Source organism: Sphaeramia orbicularis, chromosome 17, assembly GCF_902148855.1.
Source record: "Sphaeramia orbicularis chromosome 17, fSphaOr1.1, whole genome shotgun sequence".
Lineage (NCBI taxonomy): Eukaryota > Metazoa > Chordata > Actinopteri > Kurtiformes > Apogonidae > Sphaeramia > Sphaeramia orbicularis.
The window spans coordinates 26790675-26816184 of record NC_043973.1 but is presented as its reverse complement, the minus strand read 5'-3'; the positions used below and the strand labels follow the sequence as shown (position 1 = coordinate 26816184).

The 25510-nt window shown below is 38.7% G+C and overlaps 4 protein-coding genes across 8 annotated transcripts; 2 read left to right on the top strand and 2 right to left on the bottom strand.

The window, feature by feature from the left end:
- Nucleotides 1-648: 648 nt before the first annotated feature.
- On the top strand, nucleotides 649-7347 carry LOC115437299 (serine/arginine-rich splicing factor 11-like). Of its 2 annotated transcripts, XM_030160496.1 has the most exons (12): nucleotides 649-964; nucleotides 1781-1914; nucleotides 3870-3985; nucleotides 4157-4234; nucleotides 4323-4360; nucleotides 4459-4592; nucleotides 4742-4820; nucleotides 4904-5023; nucleotides 6085-6174; nucleotides 6266-6346; nucleotides 6449-6617; nucleotides 6700-7347. In XM_030160496.1, exons 1-12 carry the CDS (start codon nucleotides 843-845, stop codon nucleotides 6886-6888), a joined length of 1350 nt encoding a protein of 449 aa, XP_030016356.1. In that variant the 5' UTR covers nucleotides 649-842; the 3' UTR covers nucleotides 6889-7347. The 2 variants fall into 2 exon arrangements, with proteins under 2 accessions (XP_030016356.1, XP_030016357.1); XM_030160497.1 differs by lacking the exon at nucleotides 649-964 and having other exon boundaries at nucleotides 3522-3985.
- Nucleotides 7348-7598: 251 nt separating this feature from the next.
- On the bottom strand, nucleotides 7599-17680 carry LOC115437298 (ankyrin repeat domain-containing protein 13C-like). The gene is made up of 13 exons (XM_030160495.1): nucleotides 16785-17680; nucleotides 16314-16355; nucleotides 15651-15755; nucleotides 13697-13782; nucleotides 13485-13530; nucleotides 13152-13218; nucleotides 12877-13021; nucleotides 12656-12787; nucleotides 10750-10911; nucleotides 10569-10648; nucleotides 10322-10420; nucleotides 9418-9518; nucleotides 7599-9010 (listed from the first exon to the last, which is right to left on the bottom strand). The coding sequence occupies exons 1-13, from the start codon at nucleotides 17158-17160 to the stop codon at nucleotides 8880-8882; spliced, it is 1572 nt and encodes a 523-aa protein (XP_030016355.1). The 5' UTR covers nucleotides 17161-17680; the 3' UTR covers nucleotides 7599-8879.
- A 20-nt stretch (nucleotides 17681-17700) lies between these two features.
- Nucleotides 17701-19038, top strand: znf830 (zinc finger protein 830). Its single transcript, XM_030160502.1, has one exon. It carries the CDS (start codon nucleotides 17790-17792, stop codon nucleotides 18792-18794), a length of 1005 nt encoding a protein of 334 aa, XP_030016362.1. The 5' UTR covers nucleotides 17701-17789; the 3' UTR covers nucleotides 18795-19038.
- A 3-nt stretch (nucleotides 19039-19041) lies between these two features.
- On the bottom strand, nucleotides 19042-24542 carry LOC115437300 (EF-hand calcium-binding domain-containing protein 14). Of its 4 annotated transcripts, none has more exons than XM_030160499.1 (9): nucleotides 23784-24542; nucleotides 23115-23263; nucleotides 22840-22985; nucleotides 22605-22703; nucleotides 22411-22521; nucleotides 21155-21319; nucleotides 20932-21045; nucleotides 20698-20830; nucleotides 19042-20563 (listed from the first exon to the last, which is right to left on the bottom strand). In XM_030160499.1, the coding sequence occupies exons 1-9, from the start codon at nucleotides 23957-23959 to the stop codon at nucleotides 20385-20387; spliced, it is 1272 nt and encodes a 423-aa protein (XP_030016359.1). In that variant the 5' UTR covers nucleotides 23960-24542; the 3' UTR covers nucleotides 19042-20384. The 4 variants fall into 4 exon arrangements, with proteins under 4 accessions (XP_030016359.1, XP_030016361.1, XP_030016358.1 ...); XM_030160501.1 differs by having other exon boundaries at nucleotides 20932-21027; XM_030160498.1 differs by having other exon boundaries at nucleotides 20698-20829; nucleotides 20919-21045; nucleotides 23784-24541.
- Between the last annotated feature and the right edge of the window lie 968 nt (nucleotides 24543-25510).

Below are 25510 nucleotides of genomic sequence, written 5' to 3'. Positions count from 1 at the left end.
AATCACTGTAGAGAAAAAAATTGTAATCTCATATATTTCATGTGTTTAGACTGTAGTTGATTACCCATAGACACACTTATTTAAACCCAATACAAACAGAAAGGGAAAATTATTATTTTAAATCACACATATTATCGTTTACAGCAGCTTTCCCTTAAACTCTTAAATAATGTCTTTAAAATGAACTTTAAAATCACATTTTATTGCTGATGATTGTCTATTTTTATTTTAATGTTTTTATATTTTAACTTTCTCTCATCTTAAATATATTTTATGCCTCTCCTGTGATGCTTTTATGTTTTATGTAAAGCACTGTGAATTGTCCTGTACATGAACTGTGCTATACAAATAAACTTGCCATGCCATAGTTGTGTTCAATGTGCTGGATTTGTGGCCACGTGACACTCGTTGGTTTTCAGCATGGAGGGCGTCATCTGCCGGACATTGGGTTACTGTTTGGGTGACAAAACCGGTTTAGCGTACAAGTCTCACATAATGACCATAAAGAAACTAAGTCCTAATGTCTTATAAATATGAGTTGATAAAATTATAAACTAAAAATGAGGAACTTTCCATGATTAATGATGACTTTTAAAACCGTTTACAGCAACGGGAGCAGCAAACTCTGTGCGCATGCGCAGTTTGTTAGGGGACTTACCCAATATGGCGGCGAAGTGGTACAACCTGTAGTTGTCTCCGTAATGCTTGTGTAATTTTGGTAGTCGATAAATAACTAGCACATATTTTTCTACTTTATGTAATACGTCAGTTACACTGATATAAGCTTACTGTACTTTACCTTGAACGCTAGTGTTGTTATTGAAACGGGTTAACCTGGAAAGATGAATTATACCACGAAGGTGGTCCAGGTGACGAATGTGTCGCCAAGCACAACGTCGGAGCAGATGCGGACACTTTTCGGTTTTCTGGGGACCATTGAAGAACTGAAGCTATTTCCACCGGAGTAAGTAAAGTTTTGGAAATATACCAGTTCAAATACATTCGCGGATAGCCGATTGCTTCGTCAGAATTATACAGAAGAAAACGTGGGCCTATCGCGCTAGCTTCCAATAATCTAAATTAGCATTAGCCATAGGTTAGCTAATCAGACATGTATTTAAAGTGTCCAACTAGAAAGCTTCTATGGGCTACTACGTGTACTTTGACTTGTAATCGTGGCTTTAGCCCAGCATTTTAGTCTTAACAAAAGTTGTCTCAGTAAAAGTGGAAGTTTATCTTCACAGCAGTGTTAACTATAGAATGGATGGACGTTGGGACCCTGAAGTACCCACCAAACAATGGGTCAACAAGTCAATTTGGAGACTTACATGTCCGGATTTAACTTAACAGTGATTTAATCTTCATTAAATTACTGTTAAGTTCTATCTTAATGACTTTTTGACGTTTTGGCCTAGTATTGTATCTTTATTTTTAAAAGTACATTTGTTTATCTTGTTTAAATGAATCTTCCCTTATGAAAAGCTAAGGCTGAATAATGCTTAGGCCACACAATACAATGGACGCCGGAAAAACAGAGGTGGACATGTATGGAGAGGCTTTAATTTCAGAAATTCTTTTAACACACTTGCCACAGATATGTATGAGTGATTTCGGTTGTTTTTAAAGTAACTAATTTTAAGTAAAACTATTGATTTCATGTAATTCATAACGAAGTGATAAAAATGAGTGTTTACAGGGTATACTTAAAGGGTCAGAGAATGGATTCTGTTGTTGATTTTTATTATCTTGTTAACATTGTTTTCTTATTTTTTTCCCTCAGTGACTCTCCAATGCCAGTTACATCCCGTGTATGCTTTGTGAAGTTCCAGGAGCCAGAGTCCGTTGGAGTGTCTCAACATCTGACTAACACTGTTTTTGTGGACAGAGCATTGATTGTGGTCCCATTCGCTGAAGGTTTGTGTGATTACTGTTTTCATGTATGAGTGGTCCCTGCTGATTGAATGACATGACCTTTTTACCGCGACTGTATCAATGATAAATAAAGATTTAATCTATTCCACTTGTGGATTGAACCCACAGTTCACATTCATCAGTCTGTGTGAACCTAATAGGACCATTAATCCATAACATTAATGCCACTCTAGTCACCATCTCATTGGCTGAAAACAGCCTCCTACCAATCAGGGTTTTGGTATACTGTGACATAATATGACTTACTGTCACAATTCCATACTGGATTTCTATGAAACGTTAAACTACGCTTCTCCTCTTAGAACAGAAAAGTTTTTTGCATTTAGAAAGTACAGTATACCAAAACAATTTTGAGACTAGGATTTAAACATTGCCAAGCGGTGAATGTTGTAAACCCCATCAAATTTTAGAAATTACATTTTTAAAACTCTTAACCATATGCATTTTATTTTCTCCCCCATATTGGACTTTCCTCTGTTAAACTTCTCTCTGTTATTTGTGTGTGTGTATGTGTGTGTGTGTGTGTGATTTTGTAGTGAAGAAGGCAAAAGCAGCCCCCTCGTTGATGGCTCAAAGTGGTCCTCTGCCTGCCAACAGGGGATTGTAGACATTTGCAAAGGCCAGCAAGCATTCAAGCCCCAACCCTGTCTTTTTGTGTCTCTCTCTGCATTCTCTTTCCCTTTCTCTGCTGTCTAATTTGATCTTTTTTAGGTGCTTTAGCTAAGTAAAGGTCAGATATCTGGGGACATAGCGTGAAATAGTGCTCATTCAGCGCACAGTTTTCCTACACTCTTTAATGCTGCTTGGCCATTCATTTGATGGCTTGAGTATTGTTAATAATATGTGAATTGGTTTACTCCAGGTAAAAAACTGTGCGACTCAGTAAAACCACAGTGTAGTGCACATAGAAATTCAGTCTTAACAGCATTAGCTAAATTTGAGACTTAACATTAAGAGCTCTAATTAGCTATTTGTTGTCATAAGTTGTCTAAAATACCCACCCCACATGACTCGATGTTGGTACAATAATCTCTTTAACAGTGGTCTTCTTTTGTTATTGTGTTTTACAGTTCTTTTTCCTGGCTCAGCCAGTCCTGTATACCAGGCCCTGCTGAAAATACCATCCAACAGTTTTGTCTCCTGCAGCAATTTCTCTCTCCAGTGTGCTCTTTTATTTAAATGTTGTCATTGTTGAGTGTCTGTATTTAGGCTATGTCTTCTTGTCACAGAGTGGTTTTTGGGGTGGAATAACTATAAAGTTATTTTTTGCTGAATTTTTTTAAAATCACAAACAGATCACACATTAAGATAAAATGGTTATTTTTGATCAGACTGTGATAGCGCATATTAACTATCCTCTGCCTAGATGTGGTTAGTTGATGCAGTGACAGGTAAGGACACCAGAATAATGATTTACCACAGGCACGCTACCTACCCTGACTTCTTTTATTTTCATTTAGAACATATCACTTATCCTCTGACATTTGTGTTTGTGGTAAGTAGACATTGATAGCTTGTGTAGTATTCTTGCCAAATCCCTAAAATTCTCTTTGTTGTGTGTATCTCGATTTTTCTCTGTGTGCTTTTAGTAGCGAAGCCGCCAACGTGAGTCGCTTGTTTCAGTCTATATGAAAATTGAGGGCACACCCAACTGGAGAAGCAGCTGTGCTTGCTAACGTTTGGTTCATGACTTAAAAAACACGTTCAGGTGATTCTTGGCAGTGTTCCTTGGAGTAGTGTGGTATATTCCAGCAATAGATATGTCACTGCAATGATTAAGTTGAATTATGGGATCTCTTCTCAGATCTGTAAGGTAACCATTTTGTTGAAACTAATTTGAAGAAATGCAGTGTGAAGACTTTTTTCCTCTGCTCAGTTACTTGATATGCACACAAAGATGTTGTTCTCTTCTAATGCCTGTTTTTATTTTCCTGTAGGCTCTATCCCAGATGAGACTAAAGCTTTGTCACTGCTGGCGCCAGCAAATGCTGTTGCAGGAATCCTGCCAGGAGGAGGACTTCTTCCAACACCCAATCCGATCTCCAGCCCACCTGTAAGATTTCAACTCAGTCTGCTACACTTTCTCTGACTGCGGCAGAATACATCAACTAACTGTGTCCATTTACGGATAAATATTAGAACTATTACAGCTCACTGCTGTCTGACTTACTTAATTTCCCCATATCATTAATTTTTTTGTGGTGACTTGTTTAACTTTTTCCAGCTTGGAGGGAATCCTTTCGGTCCAAACATGGATGCATTGGCTGCATTTGGATTTCAAGGACCTAACATGAATCCACAGGTGAGGAAGTGATGCTGACTTGTGTTCCAGAAGCTGTTACATGGAGAAATATGCTGTTTCTTTGACCTTATGTCCACTCTCTTTACAGGCGGCTGATCAGTTCTTAAAGTTTATGACCGATCCAAAGTAAGTCATAAAGATTTCATTTGTTCATCCTCAGGATTGTGCCTACATTTCAGAAATGGATGTGTTAGATTGTAACTAATTAATTCTCCTTTGTCTAGACTGAACCCCCTGGCTGCAGGCTTAAGCCTGAATCCAGGCCTGAAGGCTGACGCATCAAATAAAGAAATCGAAGAGGCCATGAAGAGAGTCAGAGAGGCACAGTCGCTTATTTCTGCTGCAATTGAACCTGGAAGTAAGTAGATGAATGTTTAGGAAGGTGTTTGGTCAATGATATTGACTTTGTAGTCTGCATTGCAGGGGATGAGCCTGTTTTTACATTTATTATATCATAGTTAATATTTAAACTTAAAATTCTAAGCAGTATCTTTTTTTGTCTTGTAGACAAGGACGGCAAAAAGAAACGCTCTCGGTCGAGATCCAGGTCCAGGAGGAGGAGGTCCAGATCCCGTTCAAGACATAGGTGATTTAAGTGTAATATTGAAACAGCTCAAGTAGACAAGCTTACCAAAAATAAAAATAAATATTCTGACTGGCTGGTTGCAGACGGACAAGGAGTAGATCAAGGAGACGATCAAGTTCTAGAAGCAAAAGGCGCTCCAGAAGTCCACGGCGGAGAGGTGCTCACTCGAGGGATCAAGGCCGGCGATCTCGCAGCAGATCCAGGTTGGTTAAAGGTGTAAAAAGAAGCATCTGGAATGCTTTAGTGTGGAAGATTCACATGTACTTGTGTACTTGCATTACCTTTGTGTTGGAATTTGTATTGTGCTGGGAGCCAAGTGGTTTTTGACATTTGAACAGTAGCTAGTGTTGTGCGCTGTTGAAGTTGTCAGTGACCAGAAGGGAAGCAGTGAAGAACTCGGGAGTGAGAGTGGGGAGATTTATGGAATAAATAGAAATTAGTGGGATATGACTTAAAATGAATGTTAGTAACGGTGACCATCTAATCATCCAACACGTAACAGACTCTGAACACAAACCTCATAAAAATGCACACACAGGTCTTCCATTAAGAATCTTTAAAGCAGCATATGACTTTCATCAGAAATTCTTTTTCAAATTTGTAAAACCCCAGTGATAGCCTAATTATCGCTAATCAATTAGTCTTTCCGTGCTTACGCACCTGAATCACTCCCCTCATGGTGAACAACTTTGTAGATGACACCATCATAAACACAGTTCACTTGTTTACATAACAAACCAAAATGTCACTCAGGCCTTTTCGGAAATTTTGTCACGAAGTGCATTGTGGGAACAGGAATTCCACACAGCAGCAATTTCACTGTCTCTTCGTGAGTGCTGAACCCAAATGTCGCCTTTACCTCCATCCACCAACTATACTCCTTCTTTAAAACAACCCTGGTGGACTGTATAACTTTTACGTTGTAGTGATCTGGCTCATTTTCTTGCTGAATCTGTTAGAAACCACTTTCCCTTGGTCGCCATTCCCACAATGCACTTTGTGAGGAAAATTTCCAAAAAGGCCTGAGTGACATTCTGGTTTGTTATGTAAACAAGCGGACTGTGTTTATGATGGAGTCATCTTAAAAGTTCACTGTGAGGGAAGGGATTCAGGTGCATAAGCACTGAAAGACTAATGGATTAGTGGTAATTAGGCTATCACTGGGGTTTTACGAATGTAAAGAAAAAATGTGAGTCATATGCTGCTTTAAGTGGTCTAAAATATGATGAAAGCTGTGAGACTTAAGATGTATTTTTTTATCCAGAGACAGGAAGAAAGATGACTCTGGAAGGAGACGATCCAAAACGCCACCCAAGAGCTACAGCACAGCCAGGAGGTCCCGTAGTGTGACCCGGTGAGTCCAGTGTGTTCAGGTTAATGTAAGCACAAACAAAACCGGCACCCATCCAGTTTTTTTGATGAATTTATTATGTTTTGCTATCCAGGAGACACAGAAGAAGTCGCAGCACCAGCCGGTCTCCAAAGAAGTCTCCTAAAAGAAGCCCCAGGTCTCCATCTCCTCGAAGGTTGATGGATTGACTTTATATTATTTTCTTTACCTTTCTATGAGCACATCCAGGGACTGGGCATTCTCTGACAAACCTGACCTTTTATTTCTCATCCTCCAGACACAAGAAGGAGAAGAGAAGGGATAAGGACAGGGACAGAGACCGCAGGAGTGATAAAGACCGCAGCCGCGATGAAAGTGAGCACTCCTCCAGTAAGAAAAAAAGAAGTAAAGACAAAGAACGAGAGCGGGAGCGGGACAGGAAATCAGATGGAGAGAAAGATGTAAAGGTTGGTTTCTTGCAGTTCTTGGGTGAAGCTCAGCTGCTCCTGCTGTTGATGCTTTGTTACATGAATCTGTCTCCTTTCACAGATCACCAGGGATTATGACGAAGAAGAACAAGGTTACGACAGCGAGAAAGAGCGAGAGGAAAGGAAGGATTCAGACGACTCCATGTCCCCTCGATCAGTGGAAGGCAACGGCACTGGCCGGACGGTGAAAGTGACCAAAGTTAACGGCTCTGATGATCACCACGAAGAGGACATGGATGTCAGCGATTAAATATGCCGTCCCTTTTTGTGTATCTACCTTCATTTTTACCTAGTTCTGGTTGTGAACATGTTGTGTAATCCTTACAAGGGTAAATCTACAATGTGAAGTGTACTTAAAATGCATCAGTCTTGCAGAAGGGTGGTTCTGTGTAACAAATGACGGTGAAGGACTTTTAAGTTATTTTGCCTAGGGTTTGCCCATTGACAGTGTCACTTCGCTTTTTAATGGCTGTAGGCTCTTTTCCTTTACAAATTTAATTTGTTAAAACTGGAAATAAGCTTGCGTTGAATTTCCTGAGCTGATTGTCAGATTTTGTTCTTTATATATTGTACCTTTACATTTGAGCGTTGTCGTGTGTCCCCTGGCTTCTCTCACCACTGTGATAGTTACATTTGCTTCTTGAAAGTGTTGTTTTATTGGGGGTTTCTTTTATAATAAATCATATTTAGAACCAAAATTTAGAAATCAGTATCTGCGTTTGTGGATTTCTTGAAGTACAGTTTTGTTAAATAAATCAGGATGGGACCAGATATGAATGTTTTTTGACAATTAAATGTCATGTTAAGATAATGACTACAAAAAAAAAATTAGAACAAATGAAACGGTCATACCAACATAATCAGCCAATTTTACACTCTAAAAAACTTAAAAGGGAAAATCTAAGGTATAAATAGAATGGCAATGTGCAGATGCATCTATAATTTCACAATGGCACAAAGTCAGTTGAAACATGATGCTGGTGCTTTATTTAAAGGGATGTGAAGTAGGTATGGTTGCAGTACATACTTGTAAAAGCCAGAGACAACTGAGTGGACCAGAATTATTTCCCATGTGACAGTTTTGGGATATCCAGCAATATCAACTTCACAGCTTTGTTTTTCTCTCCTTGGTTTAAAAAAAAAAATAAAAAGGAAAAATACACGCAGACTACCATGGAGGAGAGGTTTTATAAGCACTAGAAAGGTGTTTTCAAAGTTAGTGTTACAATTTTTCCCCATGAGTCTAAATAACAATGTGTCTGCAGGTAATATAACAAATGTTCAGAGAATATAGCTTAAAGATGCATGTGATCCTTCAGGCCAACAGAGCCATAGCATGCCTTAAATATACCTATATCAGTGCAGTATTAAACTAAGAACAGTTTACCTGATATCCCATCGGGGTTCTCCCTCACACAGACACACATACAACAACCCTTGGTAACAGTACAATTATTCACTCACACCGAACACAGAATTCATACTATTACGACAAACATGGACACGGCCAAGAGGTAACATGAGCTAACCTGAAAATGCAGGAGACTGCGTCCTGTCCAGGGAAAAGGCTTGGATATTGAAGTGTTTAAGAATGTGTTTTATGCTAAACCTTCTCCCAGCTGGTTAAAAACATTCTTAAGGACTGGAAATGTATTGCTACACAGTGTTACTCCTTTGAGTATAGATATAGATATAGTACATCATTTATAAATGAATATTAAGCTCAGTTCCAGGATATAGCTATAGTTTAGATTCTTTTGCTATGAATTACAGCTGAAATGTGAAATATTTACAGATGACTGTCAGTGCAGTTTCAAAAGTGAGAATTCAATCGTCAGTCCTTGGAGAGCAGGAGATATACTAGATATAATTATTAAAATTGTGACGATCAAGAGTCCAGGCTGCATCTTCTGACAGCTTTCACAGCAGCACAGAGCAATAGAGTCGCTGCTCAGCGTGTGGACAGCAAGTACGATGAAAGCTATCACTCATTTCACAAAAACGACTGCCGATACGCATCTGTATGTGACATTGCGCTCTCTAATGTGTTTGCATTGACTTGCTTTGGATCCATCAGAAAAATGAACAATAACTGATCAGTAAGACCAGTTCCCTTTTTTTAAACATATATATATAGGAATAAAACAATACCAATTACAATTTTAATTTCCTTTCTTATTTTTTCCCCCATCTAGTAATATTTGCTGGTCAATTCCTGTTTGTGTCAGATGTGTTTACAGGTCAGAGGTCTGGGAAGCGGCTGGGATCTTCTTTATACTCAGGAGGGATGAAAAAAATGGACTCTTCAAACTCATCGTAGCGAAATTCCTGAAAGGTGACAGTTGCTGTGATGGTGGGGAAGACTGGGATATCTGAAAGAGAAAAGAGAGAGAAAACAAAGGGTGGAAATATGTTACTCTGTGATCCTTTTCTCAAAGCTTGTCCACTCAAAGAAATCAGAACCAGAATACTTTCTTTACTCCAGAGGGAAATTATTGGGCATTACAGTCATTCCATTCAAGTATAATAAAAAGTAGCCAGAAAAAAATTATACATATATAAAAAAAAGAAATAAACATGTATAAAGCTCTAAATATACAAACATACATATATCTACATACATACACAATAAATATAAATATTAAAAACACTCCATTAAGACACAAAATTAGAATGGCAATTTGTACAATATGTACAAGACAATATATTATTAATATGATAAGTAAAGAAATATGCATAATAAGTGTGCAAAAATGGACTGGCCCTTCGCCACACATACCGAGTTTGACCGGGAATCCAGGTGGAAGTTTCATCTGAACAAACTCTCGGAGTTTGTTGAAGTGCTTGAATGGGGCTATGACCTCCAACACATTCAATAACCTGGAGGGAAGAGGAGAGAGGAGAGTGACTCAGCACTTTTCTTTCACTGCCTTTTCTTTAGCTGTGCTTCCTGTCAGGTATAGGAAACCTCACAAAATCTCAATGAGAACAAAAAGGTGGGAAAGTTGAGCTGCAATTTGATCTTTGGAGTAGAGAAAGAGAGCTGGTACTGGCTTACATTCTTGTGTCACACTAAATGTTTAGAAAAGTGAAGAAAATGCTACATTTTTAAAAATCCCATTAAATAATGACTTACATTCATAGGGATTTAAAAGCCATGTTTTAACAGATTCTAAAATGTCCTACTATCTTGTAATTGTTGATGAGTCTCAGTAAAGGTAATGTTTTAGTTAATTATAAAAGCATTTTTTTAACACCGCAAAGCACAAAATGCAAGAGGACGAAAACCACCCCTTACATATTATCCAGGCATTATAAAGAGTGTGGACTTATCACTAACTCATTCATTCACTCATCAGTAAAGATGAAGCAGTTGTGCTCCTGTAATATTTCACAGTTCTGCCTGGAAACATTCCAGGCGTTAAAGAAATGCATTTCCTGACTAAACCAAACCTCCTCACTTTGACATACTTTTCCCCTATCACAGTTCATTCCTTACACACTCATGACTCAACAACATATCATTTTAGCTGCACAATATCAAACTTTAGGTTAAAATTCAACGTACTTTATGGTTATGTATAAAAAAAAAAAAAAAAAAAACACATCTGAGTTTATTCACACAAAATCAATCTGCGTGGAACACTTAGTAAATAGATCTAAGGGGGAATGGCTGTACTTACGACTCGATGCCTAGAGGGAAATCCTGGCTCATGGCTACAGTAGCTTTGAAGTTCTTTTTGCTTTCCTTGCAGACGAGCTCTCTCCCAAGATGAGGTGGCCTGGAGGTGTAAAGACAGACAAAGATGTTAGTCTTATAATATATGAATTTCAGACTCAGCATTACTGCAGAATGTCTTGTAGCTGCCCTAAATAACGCCGTAATCAAAAGAAAAATTGATGAAATCGTAGAAAATACGAGGTGCTTACTTTCCGTGCTCTGCAGTGATGTACTCTTCCCAAGAAATTGTGTTGGGGGCTGGGGCGGTAAGGGACTGCCTCCTCATAGGCTGTGGATGAGAAAGCATCCGTCATCAGTGGGACGTTCATATTCATCACCAGAACCCAGTCACAGCACTCGTTTTTTTTCACCCTGGTTTCTTCCACTCACCTCAAAGTTCTGTTCACTGATGCTGCCACCTTTACTCAAGCTCTCCATGATGGCTTTGTTCCTTAAGATGTCCTCCTCGCTGAGGTGCTCACGGCGTTTCCGAGACTCTAGCACTAATCCGTTCACTGCATAGAAGTCAGCCAGGAAGTTTCCAACCCTCTCCTTTACAGAAAAAAATGTGTGACACATGTTATCCTTTTATTAGGGCTAACAGTGACTCCCAGTGCAACTATGACTGCTGCATGATTTCTTAAAATGTGCCAATGTGCAGCCAGAGAGCAAAACTGTAATAACTAAAAATGTGCACATTGCATTTTCATTCCCAGCTGCACAAAACAGGGACCTGGTACATCCAGATCTTTTCCAGGCTTGAAATACCACACTGGATGTTTAATTATTTTGGCTGATTAGATTTCTTCTTTGTATCACAGTAGATTTTACTTACATTTACATTTGGTACTTTTTACTGTAATACTGCTAGAAAACAGACAGCAACAGGCATTGAGATCAAAATGTACAGCAAATTATAACAGAATTATAAGAGAATCATCATTCAAATGGTTTACAAAGGTGACTTCTGTCTTTTTAGGAAGATTTCATTATGCATATTCAGTCAGTCATCGTGTTTCTTATAAATTAATTTGTTGTTTGATGATGACAATTCTGTTGGGTTTCTGTAAATTGGCTCAAGAGTCTGGTTTAGACCAGTTTTTAAATATAAAGTGTCATGAGATAACTTTTGTATGATGTAAATTTGATTTGACAGGTGACTGACAGCTGTAATGACCAATCAGGTGCGTGCCTGACCCAGCCTTTAGCTATAAACTGTGACACAGCATAGCAAAGAAGTAACACTCTCTATATCTTGGCTTCACTTTTCCATAATGGTAGAGAGCACTGTTCGTATCTACATACAATCTGTGACTGTACATCAAGACAGTGGAGGACGTAATGAAATGAGGGGTGTCTGTCGTATATCAAGGGGTTGTCTGAGGCTGATCCAAGTATACATGTCTGCATACAGAGCATGGATATTAGGGTAAAGTCAATTAGTGTTCCCACTGTTTCCCTGAAATTATTTTCCAGGACATTTTCAGCCACTACAAAGACAAGTTATCACGTCATACACTAATACATTCCCCTGTCCCCCTCATTTTCTGGAAGTGTTCTTTTCGACAGCTGTAACTTGCATTTACCCAGATTGTTTCTATGTTTGGTTTGATGTGTAGTCTATGGCTATAATTTATCTATAAAAAATAATTATGACAAATGGATCATAGAATAATGCAAACACATCCACAGATTACAGCGTAGCACTTCATTAGCATGACAACCTGGAGTTACAATGTTCAAGTGGGTAACTCCCAACTCAATAGAGCGATAATATAAAGATGGACCACCAGATCACTTACTACAGGTTCCAAATAAAACAAAAACATATTGACTTAGTATTTTTACAGAGAGCTTCCGTGTAAATCTATGGGAGCCAGGGATTTCTTATGAGCCAGTCCCCAATGGCAGTCAGCGATATTAAAACTTTCATATACTTCCACATTGGCTTTGCCCCGAAATGTTATGAAGTTAAAATGATGTTTTTCATGCTGTAACAAACCTGATGTCTGTTGGTAAAAATATTTTTTGTACATTATTATGCAACTGTTTTGCCTCATTTTCACACTTTATGCAGTGCCATCATCAATGTTATGATGTAGATCTGTTATTTTTCTCCTTAGACAACTGTCAACTGTACAATGAACCTGTGACTTTGCATATTTCAAGTTAAAGCTCCTCCCTCAAACTTGAGCAAATCTTCAAGTAGCCAGAAAAAGGGAGACAATGTGTGGATGTATAGGGCTATTTTAGACACCGTGTTCTATTATTTATGACAGTTTTCATGTTGCCTTACTGTTTTATCCTCTCTGAAGAGCCAGCCGATCTGACTGCGGGAGAATGTGATCGACTTGGTGGACAAAGTTGCAGAGTAGACGTCACTGCTCATGAGAATGTCCACCTCTTCTTCGGTCTCCATCTCCGACTCCTGTGGGAGCAACATTGATGATCAGACATCAGCGTCAGGATTTTAATAGCTAAATATGGAATACAAGCTTAGAGATACCCCTCGCTCACCTCGTGGTGTATTCTTTGGTACACTTTTGCGTCATTGTCCAAAACCACAAAGGACTGAGAGGGTGCAGCGTCGCCATCGAAAATGAAGCTGAGATCACCACGCTGACATTTCATATCGGTGAAGTCTATGAGGGTGGTGTCGAGTCTAAATCAAGACAGAGTGTGTGTGGATTGTTATGGCCTACTTTTCCAATCTAACAGAAGTCCTTTTCAGACCATGGCCTGATTTAATGCAAGAGAGAGCAACTGCCTTAAACAAATATTTGACATCTTACCTGATATTGATTCCCTGCTTGTAGATTTTACAAGCATCAGAGGGCAACATGCGGGACAACAAAGGCACTATGAACCAAAACAGAGTCTGGTTAACTTCAGCCATGGCTTATAAACACATTTGGAAGTTTTTTTTTTTTTTTTTTATACAGACAAGAGGAAATACACCAATTTGTATTCATGGAATCATCAATGCGATCCAGCAACTTTGAAACATGTTAAACCACAGCTAAAAGTTTAATGTAAGCTGGTCTTAACAACATAAAGATAACCGAGATCGAGCACACACATACACCAATCTTAGTTTGTGTTGAAAACCATACATGAAAACTCACCCCAGCTCTGAAAATCCCAATGCAGCTCTAGATAAAAGTCACCAAGCTAGAGAAAAAAACACATCAAATTAAATGACGTCATTGACACACCATAACTCTGAGGCAACAAAAACAGAGTGGAGGTTTTAACAAAAGGGATTCAATTAGAGTTAGAATTTGGCAAAAATATTAATGTAGAGGCAGCTTCTGTGGAAGCGAAGTGTGATCCTTACCTCCCTAAGAGCTTTGAGTAATTTCGGCCTCTTGTCCTCCACACTCTCTCTGGATTGCTGCTTTAATTTCCGCAGTATTGCTGTGACTAAACAAAAGAGTGACAAAGGAAAAGAAATCGTTACACACACCGACACCAGAATGATTCATAGTGCACCCAAAGGCTTTTTCTTGTAGTCCATCCTGCTACACACTGTAGATTGCAACAATTATTTTAAATATTGATTAATTCTGTCAGTTACTTTGACACTTAATAATTCATTTCAGCTGCATAATGTAAAAAATGGCAAAAAAAAACGACTTGTGTGATATTTCAAAGTCTCTCATTTCTGACATGCAACCTTTTAAGTTACTGTATTTTCTGTGAAAAAATATAGATTTTTTTTTTTTTTTTTTGTCAGATTAACTGACTCATTGCTACACCCATCAAAAAATGTAATGCAGGACCAGGATTTGTTACATTTAGTGTTCAATCCAATTTCCACATTTTACTACAAATATAAAAACACAACCATAAGCATCACTACTGTGCTCCATTTCATTCTTGCACAAAAGTAACATATTGCATATTACATGCTTCAGTTGAACAGAGTGAATCAGCTGATCAGTGTCTCATACAGCGCAGTCAGACACATACTGTCCAGTCATCACTTAATACAATATATCAGGATAACAGAAGTATTCAGGTGGTCTTAAAGAGTAAAAATAGTAAACTGATAATGGACGTGACTGAGGCGAGAAGTGCTGACAAGGCACGGACTGCACCCGGGCAGCTCGTCGTTGCATGCACGGACAACCAGTGAGCAGGCTGCTGACACAACGTGCACATATATAAAAGCAAAAGGTGATGACAGATGGAAAGACTACAGTGCTTCCTGAAACAATTTGACCTTTATATTTGAGTATCCCTTATTCTTTATTTGGCCCTTAAACTAACTGACAGCCAGTTCTGTACGGAAGTTTATTATCTGGTCACAGAGCTAAATCCTGGAGTTTGACTTTCTTTGCATGTCCTTGCTGTCCCTGCATCTCCACCTCCCCTTCACCCTTCTGAGTGATGTGACCTTCACAAAGCCTAACTCCTGGTCCCAGTCCCAAGCCAGCCTGCCACAGCAGGCATAGAGAGTTGAGCCGCATACTAAGAAGGCTGAGGGTCACTTCTCTAACAGCTAGGCCTAGGCCGCTGCACAGGCTGCATAAAAAGAAAATGCTAAAGACAACAGCTCAGCTTTGTCATGAAAACTGACATACATTATGGTAATTAAATTTTTTGTGATCTACACCACAGAAACACCACACCTAAAAAGAACAGAGCAGTGGATTCATCCAAAAGCCATTAGCCAGTGCCTTTCATATGTCATTTGGCTCTTTTCACTAGATGTCAGATCTAAAAGCAGCAGCATCATTAAGCAGGGAAGTGACCAGACTGTAAGCTCTGGGCTTTCTAACACTAAGCCATCATTTAGGCTGTGTTCCAACCCATCTGGATGACGAGTGCTCAGAGAAAATCCCCATCTCCTGCTTTTTAGCTGTACCAACCTTCAGAAAACAGTTTTAATACAATGAAAACAAATGAGGCAAATCATTCACATTCATATCATCACATTTGTGACTGATGCATATATTTTTTCACAAAATGTTGAATTAGTAATGTTTAGTGTTGAGGATTTTTCTTCCATGTCCTTGACTTTGAGAGGAAAAAAAATCGTAACTACCTTTATTTCGTGAAGACAATATAGTTCATGATTACATCATTAACACATTAATGCAATTCAATTTCTCCTTCTTGTTAAAAACTCTTCACTCTAAAAGATAATAAAGCTGAGCTCAGCATTTACACACAATGCCTTGACAGAATTCACATTGACTCACACTCTGAATAGTCACATATCGAAGAGGGAAAAGACAGCTTTTCACAGCCCAGCGACTTAAGAGAGTAATGTTTATATAACTTACTCATTTGCCTGTCACCATAGCTGATGGCTTCTGCCAAGGGACTCCATCCCTGTGCATTCTTTACTTTTACAGGTGCATTATGGGCCAGAAGGAGGAGGGCACATTCTGAAGGAAAAACAAAAAAATTATAGATTATTTGATCATGTCTACAACTAAATAAATAATGAATACTGTTAAAACATTTTTTTTTTTATCAAAATCAATTATTCCAAGTAGAGAGGACTTTATGGTTAACTTAATTATCTAAGTAAAATATGCAAATTTTCCAGTATATCTAACATCAACAACAATACAGTCAATAACTGCTACTTTTCTTCTGACAGAGGGATTCTCCATGGTTAAGGCTAATTGCTGCAATACTATTATGCACTGGAAAACCAAGAGGCTCTGTCCTAATAAATTTGAACTGCAGATGATAAGTAACCTGCAAATTGGGTCTTGAATTAGGACACCAAAAAGTGTTTCATAAACCCATATTAAGACAGATACAAGGTCATGTAAAGCAGACTTAATGTAATTTACAGGGTCCAAACAGAAATGGTCATATTACACAGCCAAAAGACATCACTCTGAGAAGCTTTGTTCATTTGGTGAATGCAATGTTTAACGGGGCTAAAATAACTTCAAGACAAGACAATTCATTATGCTAGTGTCCAGTTTTACCTTTGTGGCCAAGCATCACAGCAAGGTGAAGCGGTGTGTTCCCTGTGGAGAAAAACAAGGCCACATTATGTAGAAAGTTACACTCTCTGTTGCCAGTGTAATGGGTTCACATGGCTGAAACCTAATTCCATAATCTCCCCCAAAAAATCCTGTCTTTGTGAAGATGATAATGTTAATATTTTATTGTTTGACTCATGAATTTGACCTTTGTTTTACAAACTGTAGCATGAGAAGTTGTTAAATTGCAACCTTATGACTAACTGCAGTTAGATGGAGTTCATAAAATAGTGCAAAGGTGCAATTCATCACCACCAAGTAAAGTTGTACTTTGAACCATCATAAAGGCAGGGTTAATTCAGAGCTGTTTTATTATCCTGTAATAGATGCATAGAATTACCTATTATGGAATATCACAACCCCATCTATTATTTCTTAATGAATACTATTGGCAGGTTATAGAAAACCACATACCATGTACGTCTTTCTGAGAGATGCTGTGGGTCCTGATGAGAGAGGACAGTCTGCGGACATCTCCTCTGAACACGCATTCATGAACAGGGAACTCCAAGCCCTCACTTGTCAGAATAATTGGGTTCTTGTTATTGTCATTAACAATTGTACCAACTGATGACGAATTCCCGTTGATGTTGTTTTCATTGAGCTGCTGTTGCTGCTGCAGTACCGACGGCTTGACTGACTTCTGAAAAGCCTTGTTCGATTTGAAATGGTTACTCGTACCGTTGGGGATGGTCCCGTTTGAGGTCTCATCGTATGTGTCCATTATCTCGTCATTTTTGTTTGGTTTGTTGTGGTCCTTTCGCATGGTGCGGATCTTCTCACCTGTCATGATGGCTACCGTACGATACCAGACTAGTTAACTACTTACTAGGATAAAGGCTGGGATGATGTGAAATAAGCGACTCGACATTAGCAAAATACGAAAATAGAATTAAAATCGAGCTCCTTTGTTTAAGACTACAGAAAAGCTTTGTCGTGGTTTCCTACTCTCCGGTTATCAAATAAGGTTACACCTATAGATATGAATCTATGTTTATATATCTGTGGTTACACCTGCTACCGAGCTCCACAGCCAACATTAGCTACCAGCGCTAGCTAGCCCACAATAAAATTAATATGGTGGGTGCGGTGATGAAAACAGAAAATAGTGCAAAACATAACAGAACACAGACAAAAAAACTAAATCAACACACAGGTAAGAATGAAAATGAAAAGAAAACGACTACATAATTTGCGCTTCTTCGTCTGATAATACGTTTCCAAAGGGTACCGATTCCGTTTGCTTTGCGGCAAAATACAGGCGGACCAAAAACACAGCTGAGCTAAACATCTTAGCTAGCTCAGTGAATCTCGCGAGATTTACAACGCGAGTCAACGCGTTTATGTCATCTTCATGAGACGCACTTGTACTTCTTCGCAAGCAGGGCGGCTGCTAGCATATATTGTTGTTTTCCAAGTATGGCAACCAATAAAAAAGGGAAGAAAGTTGTGAATCAGGAGGAACTTCGGCGTTTGATGAGAGAAAAACAAAGGCAAACAGCAGATAAGAAACGTGTCGAGTCTCCGTTTGCTAAATACAACAGTCTCGGCCACCTCAGCTGTACTTTGTGCAATGTGCATGTGAAAAACGAACTTGTGTGGCCAGCTCATATTCTTGGAAAACAGCACAAAGAAAATGTTGCTGAGCTTAAAGCAGCAAAAGAAGCCCCGCAAAGTCAACAACTGAAGAGGAAAGCTCCGGAAAACGAGGACGTTAACGTTAAAAAGATAAAACCCACGCAGGGCACCAGCCAGTCCGCGGCAGGGCTTCCTGCAGACTTCTGGGAAAAACCCAGCGACAGAGAGGTCGGTGGCACTCATAAGACTTCTGGTCTGAGTCTGCTAGCTGGAGTTTATGAGGACGACGACGATGAAGAAGATGCTGGTGCAGAAACCACAAATCCTCCTGAACCATCTGGACTTCCTGCTGATTTCTTTGACAGCTCGATCCCATCCACGCCTTCTATCTCCCACTCAGGATCCATCGTCAAAGCAGATACTCCAGAGAAGACCACAGAAAAAAAGGATAACACCGCCGAGGCTCTACCTGAGGGCTTCTTCGACGATCCAGTAAGGGATGCCAAAGTGCGCAACGTGGACCCACCCAAAGATCAAATGGACAAAGAGTGGGAAGAGTTTCAGAAGGAGATCAGACAGGTAAACACCAAGTCAGAGGCGATCGTAGCTGAGGAGGACGAAGAGGGGCGACTGGAGCGACAGATTGACGAAATTGATGAACAAATTGAGTGTTATAAAAGGGTCGAACTACTGAGAGACAAGCGGGATGTAGTGAAGAACAGACCTCTCACCAGGAAGGACGAACAAATGGAGACTGATGTCAGTATTGAGGAGGGAGAGGAGGATGAAGAGGAGCTGCTGGGGCTTCTGTCCCGGGACTGGAGGGCCAAAGGGGCACTGGCATAAGTACACCCAGGACTGATGTACTGAGAGATAAAAAACCAGGCCGGACTGATCACTATTTCCTCCAAGCTGTTGACATAACTGATGTTTTGCAAGTGTGTCAGAAAACTGTAAATGTGTTAAAATACTGCACGTAGTTGTAAAGTTAAAACTGGATAATGCAGTAATGACTAACAATTTCAAGTAAAACTGTGCCACACGTAGACAACTTCTCGGTTCATGACTTGATAAACGGACACACAACTGACCAAACCTTTAACTATGTGTTTATTCATTGGTGCTCACACAAAAACATTCATAAAATCTCCCACATACAGTAGCAGCATGGACCCAAAAACGATGTAATGACGACCAAAGCTGTTACAGATTGAGCTCAATTAACCATTGTCCTGCAAAACAAAGAGTCGAGTATGTTAAGTTCATAAATAATTTGTTCATGTTACATAAGAAGCAACATGCAAAGCACAACAGAAAATGCTAAATGTGTTTGCAAATTTACCAACTCAACCATTTTCACCCCAGATAATTACCCATCTATACAATGTTGAGTAAGAGGATTTTGTTATGTAAATACACCATTATTAGGCCCATACACTGGAATTAAAGGAATCAAGTATGGAGTGATCGTCAGTGCTTCATCTACTACCTGTTAAACATTGTGAGATAAGTGTGCCATCTGTCATTGTAAAAAGATCTACTGCAATGTTAAACAATACCCAAGTCATTTTGTTATTGCTACATGTCACGAGTAACCATTTGAAACTCTTTCTGAATGATGCACAGTGTTCATAGCCCTTCAAGTCATACATCACTGCAAAGACAGGAGGAAAAAAAATAGAGAAATGGACTAAAACACATGAATCAAATCATAATGCAGCAACTACCTGAAGATAAACACATACAAGTAGAAACTTAATGTTTCATTTAGAAAAGAGCATATAAAAGTCTTTACTCTTATGCTCCATATTGTATTGTTTACTTAAGTTAGGAAACTAGCTAAAAACAAAATCAGCATCTCACAAAAAGTATGTTTCTAGTAGTCTTGTAAACATTCATAAAATTCTACCCCAGGTTATATAAATAAGGTACAGGTGAGCTGTACCAGATTAGTATGTGGTGTTAATGGGTGGAAACACCTGCTAATAACTACAGCATCCTCAGGAAACACAAATAAAAATGATACATCAAGATGAGAGAAATCTGTAAAAGAACCAAACAATGTGCAGGAAAACAATTAAGTCCGAAAACTGGACATAGGAAACGGGATCAAAATTATTCACAACACTTATTTCCATTGGTGTATTTCATATAAACCAAGGAAACAGCTAAAATAATAATTATTAGTATTTTGCATCCACTCACCATCATGTTATTTTAAAAATTTAAGCTTATGTTTTGTAGCTGAGGTTGTACTGAAACAGACCAGGGAAGGGAAGTGAGTGATTAGAGGGCATGCCAGCGCCACTTTCCCACAATCAGTATGATAAATATTCAGTTCACAAAAGTGCAGCAATTACAGAGGAGGGTCGGGAACTCCGAACCCCAGACCCTGCTGGGTTTCAATACTGTTCACTGCTGTCAGCAATGCTTTGCTCACAAACGTACAGCAGCCCTCAGCTCCATCAGGGAATACCTCTGGTCCCCGTCACTGTCATAGCACTCCAAGGTACTGGCTTTGGGAGTTACCAGTCCAAATACTTTCTTTAGGTCAGAGTAGGTCAATCCGAGTGAATTACTTGCAACACCTACGTGCAGGAAGAGGTCCTCTAGGTCTGAAAACAAAGCAGATTCAATATGTGACTCATTAGCACAGGTATCATTGATCATTATACAGTTTGCAAAATTAGCACTTGAACAATGGTATCTGCAAATGATAGTGTTGAAAAACGCAGCTAAAAGTGAGCACCTTTCAGAGAACTGATACCAGGCAGGGACACGCTCTTTGGGCATCTTCTCACAGCGTTTCTCTTAGAGCGGTTTGGGGTGAGGAAGCGTGGACGTCTGCTTATCGGTGTCTTTGTAAGTGGAGTGGATATCTCTGAAGATGCAGGATTAAATGCTTTAAAATATGGCATGATGCAATAAACAACTTAATAAAATGTAAGAACTACTATTTGCAAACTGTACCTTGCACATCTCTAGGTGTTGCTTTGGTTGTGGTTTCTTCTTTCACCATTTCAGCTAATGGACTTTCACTGCTGACTGATACTTTCACAGCTGTGTCACTGTCCTGCAACTGTGAAGCAGACAAAAGCTGAAATGAAAAAAGCCTCAATGGGGTTTTACTCCCAAGCCTGATAACAATAAAATTCAACTCCAAATGCAGAAAGGCAGAAGTGTAGAACTTCAGATGACTAGCTTACGCTCTGCTTTGGTGGTTGGTTTGAGCTGTTCTCTAAAGAAGACAGTCTGTGGGAAAGATCTGCTACTGTGGAGAGGAGGAGGTGGATCTGTTCATCAGTCCATGTGTGGTGCAGCTCCTCAGTCTTGTTAGCCTCGCTTACTGCTTTTTTCAGGTCTGATATGTCCTATAACAAAAAAAAAAAAAAAAAAATCAACATAAAGCAACTATGACTTGAGTGATTTTTGTCCACTATGGTGCATAGGGAATTGAGTTGTGAAAGTAAAAAGCAGAGGACTGAAAGTTGTATCCAATTATTATTTAGTATACAGAAGATAGTTTACCAATTTACTCACAAGTTGAGTGAGAACCATAATCCTGTGGCCTAGTACCAGCTACTAATTCATCACTGTCTATAGAATTATTTAACTCACTGTGTTACAAATAGTATAATTATTTTCTAGGAGTTATCCTATCCATTTTTTTGCCTCATAACAAACATTCTGAATTCAGTCTTAGTTATCTGACCTAGTTTTACTCAAAAAAAAAAAAAAAAAAAAAAAAAAATCATAGTTCCCAAAATAGATTGGCACTTGTTTCATGTATTATGAATGAAATCTCAATGTGTGGATCCAAGAAATGACAAGACCTTCTTAATTCCATGATTCTTTCAATGTAAGCCTGACAAGCACTGCACAAACATGCAAACATGCGTGGGTAAACAAATATACAAATTAGTCTAGCAGTGGTAGAGTTCAAAGTGGTAGCTTCTGGGTTGGATTTGTGCCAACACAAAGCAGATCAACTAGGGTTTTATCATCACAAACATCATGGCTGCATTTCAGATTTACTCATTGTGTGACATATGCATTGGTAGCACTATAAGTCATTAAACACATATGTATTAACAATTAAATCACTGATGCATAATGTAATCTTTTTGATCGTCACAGTCTTCTCAGTACATTTATAAATGATAAAAGAAAAGCAGCCTCTGTGCCAATATTGACACTGACACTTGAGATATACTAAACTTTCAAATAAAATAAGTAAATTCCAACTTTGGTTCATGAAAAATCGATCAAGTTTGCCCAAATGAAACATTACAGCTTCCAGCTGTATCCTAATTACAAAGGACTACAGTCTGCACTTCTTCAACGATTTTCAGTTGTAAGTAACGTCATGAATTATCTGTAGTCAAACATACAATATGAAAAGACTTCTAACAGTAAAACCATTCTCATTTATGACCACATCATTTCACAGAGTTTGAATTACCATAGTCTTCTTCATGTCATTGTCATCTTTCTTCTGATTTTCAAGAGCAGCCTGCATAGTCTTCACATCATGTTGGACACTTGTAAGTGTACTGCCAATGGTAGCAACACTCTGGAAGAACATCATCGTGTGAATACATTTTGCTTTAGTTTCAATTCATCATTCTATTGGTATTTCCCTCGGTTTGATTTTACCTTCTGAAGCTCTTCAACTGTGGTAGGAAGGCTGATTAAATCAGCAGCTGATTTCAAGTTTGCCTTTAAATGGTTGACAGCGGAGTCTAGCAAACTGATCTGCAAAATGATACATACCTTTCAGTTACACCTGGAAGCTACAGCTAAAATGCTGTTCAACTACTTTGATTGTATAGATTCTATAATTTGGTTCTGACTAAAAAAAAACAACACAAAGATAATGGTGACAGCTTACCTTTCTGTTCATTTCTGTGAGATTAGACCAGAGTTTGCTCAATCCCTTGTCCCCGTTCTCTATATCATCAAGCTTTCTCTGCTTATTTTTTAGGTCCTCGCTTAGTTTTGTTATTTCATTTGATGACGCCTTCTGGCTGGATTCCACTGTTACAGACACAACATGTTCATAAATGATACAAACAACTCAATGTCAGCATGTACATGTTGGTTTAAATATCCAAAGGGCAGTGAGGTATTTTATGATTATCACATGAATGAGACTGTGAATCTTACTGCTATGCAGCTTTTCTTTCAGTGAGTCCAGATCTTCCTTCAAAGCGATCTGCATCCATATTAGTCCAGCACAAGCCATTACACAAGCAGCTAGTATGATGAACAAAAACAGGGGATAGCACACATTGCAGCACTGTGTGTAGCTTCTCCTGTGAAGAGAAGAAACATGGTAACATTACACACACACACACACACACACACACACACACACACACACACACACACACACAGCAAAGCTGTTTTCATAATTGATGATGGAGATTCGGTTTTGTCAGAGGACTCATGGGGATTATGAGGGTTACTAATGGATAATGGTGCATCAAAACATAGGACACTAAGTACGGTTTAACGGCTCATACATATTGTGATGCATGAATTATTTTTGATTTGGGTGATATAATGTCGTTACATAATAATAGAACAACTGTATATCTGTGAAAAGATGCTTTGCTTTGAGCATCGCATGTTCAGGGATCTTGTAGTTTTGCAGCCATCATTTAGGCCCAGATACTATCTGTCCTCTGCTGAATAATTCACTTTCGTTTCTTAACTTAACAACATTACGCAACACATCAGTGGAGATGGCTATTTGTATGGCAATCCAGAGCATGGTGTCAACAACATCAACAAAGCCTTGGTGTATAATATACAATCAAATTCATCACTCACTTGCCAAAGTTAGCGCCACTGCTCAGGTTGTTGAACTCGTCATCATCCGAGCTGGAGTCGGATTCTGAGTCCGGGGGCTCGGTTCGGAGAAGACGGTGGCCGGACCCTTTCTTGGTCTTCTTTCTCTTGCTGTCCCCAAGTCCGATCAAGGCGTTGAGCTCCTTCCTTTTCTTCATCTTCTTCTGAGGGGTCAGCGAACCCGCCGAGCCCGATTTAAACCCGACTAAATCCAACGTTTTGTCCAGTTTGGTGGATGTTGTCTGTACTGCAGCTAATGGAGCGTTCCTTTGCTAGCTAGAATTTCAATCACGCAACGGTGCTCATATAAACACATGAAACGCCGGCTGTTGCTTTCCCAGCACTTGGTTTTGACCCAGTTGTTTCTTGATTTCAAGCCAATAAAAGTAATATTCAACAGTTCATTCGCATACTCACCCAAAACAAGTCTCTCTGGTCAAACTTTACGGACTTGCTACCGGGTGATCATATAGGCTACATTAGCTTGCTAACGCTAACTCAGCTAGCAACTGACATTTTTGCTAATGCTAGCTAACAGTGGCTAATGTTACTGGGCTATAAACGAGCTACATCGTTAGATTAAGGTTTAAAGTTACATCCTCCGACGTCGTTCATTTTAGAATCACTGTCAAAATTAATAGATATGATCTAACTATGTTTAAAAAAATATGTCAAGGAATACCCAACAGTATGTCAGGCTGTCTATGTTGTTTGGCCTAGGCGTTCAAGTAACCTGAAATCTGATTGGTGAGGAATGGAGCAGGACCGGTTACAACTTCCTTTTCTGTATTTTGACAAGGGTACGAAGCCCCCAGTGGATATGGAGAGAAACATATGTGGTACATATATTAAGGCCATGCCGTGATAAGGCATAGATAACAATCTGAGGCAAAATTTGCTCGTTTTATTAAACTGTGACCACGTTTTATTAAATTGTTCACCAGTTTTAATGAACATGTGGCTATATTTGATTAATTCCTTCCCTTGTTTTATTAAAATGTGGCCACATCATTTGACTAATTAGTTCCCTCATGTTGATTAAGACGATTAGCAGCCACATTTTATTAATCCGTTCATTCTCTGTTTTTAATTTCTAGCCACATTCTTATTCATTCATTAATTTGTTCCCTCATATGCCTCCACAACCATGCATCTTCTACACTAACGATACTGATTTGTATACTTTAGAACACAGGTGTCAAACTCATTTTAGTTCAGGGGCCACATTCAGCTACATCTGAGCTGAAATGGGCCGAAGCAGTAAAATAATAACATAATAATATATAAATAATATCCACTCCAAACTTTTCTCTGTTTTAGAGCAAAAAAAGTAAATTTACATGATGAAAAGGTTTACATCTACAAACTACCCTTTGAAAAGATGTAGATAACATGAACAAAATGAAAAAATAAGTGTAATTTTAACAATATTCTGCCTCAGTTTACCATTTACACATGTACATTATAACGTACAGATTACAGTGGATCTACAAACACAAAAAACATTCAATAACAGACATAAAATTGTTAAAATTGTTCTTACTTCTCTTCAGACATTTCAAGTTGTTCATATTTGTTCGTTATTCACTTTTTTTTTTTTTTTTTTTGCGAAATTTTACTTTGTTTTAGTGTAAATACATGAAAATATTTACATTTACAAAGAGAAAAATTTGGAGTTGTCATTGTTTATATGTTATTATGATAGTATT

Bases quoted from the DNA above. Each gene is read 5' to 3' on its own strand.
- LOC115437299 (XM_030160496.1), top strand. From the start codon at position 843: ATGAATTATACCACGAAGGTGGTCCAGGTGACGAATGTGTCGCCAAGC. The intron at 4,821-4,903 runs GTGATTTAAGTG...GGCTGGTTGCAG, and splicing joins AGATCCCGTTCAAGACATAG to ACGGACAAGGAGTAGATCAA. The intron at 6,347-6,448 runs GTTGATGGATTG...CTCATCCTCCAG, and splicing joins AGGTCTCCATCTCCTCGAAG to ACACAAGAAGGAGAAGAGAA.
- LOC115437298 (XM_030160495.1), bottom strand. From the start codon at position 17,160: ATGACAGGTGAGAAGATCCGCACCATGCGAAAGGACCACAACAAACCA. The intron at 16,356-16,784 runs GTATGTGGTTTT...TTTTCTCCACAG, and splicing joins CTCTCAGAAAGACGTACATG to GGAACACACCGCTTCACCTT. The intron at 13,783-15,650 runs GTAAGTTATATA...TCTTTTGTTTAG, and splicing joins CTATGGTGACAGGCAAATGA to TCACAGCAATACTGCGGAAA.
- znf830 (XM_030160502.1), top strand. From the start codon at position 17,790: ATGGCAACCAATAAAAAAGGGAAGAAAGTTGTGAATCAGGAGGAACTT.
- LOC115437300 (XM_030160498.1), bottom strand. From the start codon at position 23,959: ATGAAGAAAAGGAAGGAGCTCAACGCCTTGATCGGACTTGGGGACAGC. The intron at 23,264-23,783 runs GTGAGTGATGAA...TTCTCTTCACAG, and splicing joins AGTGGCGCTAACTTTGGCAA to GAGAAGCTACACACAGTGCT. The intron at 22,704-22,839 runs GTAAGCTGTCAC...ATCATTTTGCAG, and splicing joins TCACAGAAATGAACAGAAAG to ATCAGTTTGCTAGACTCCGC.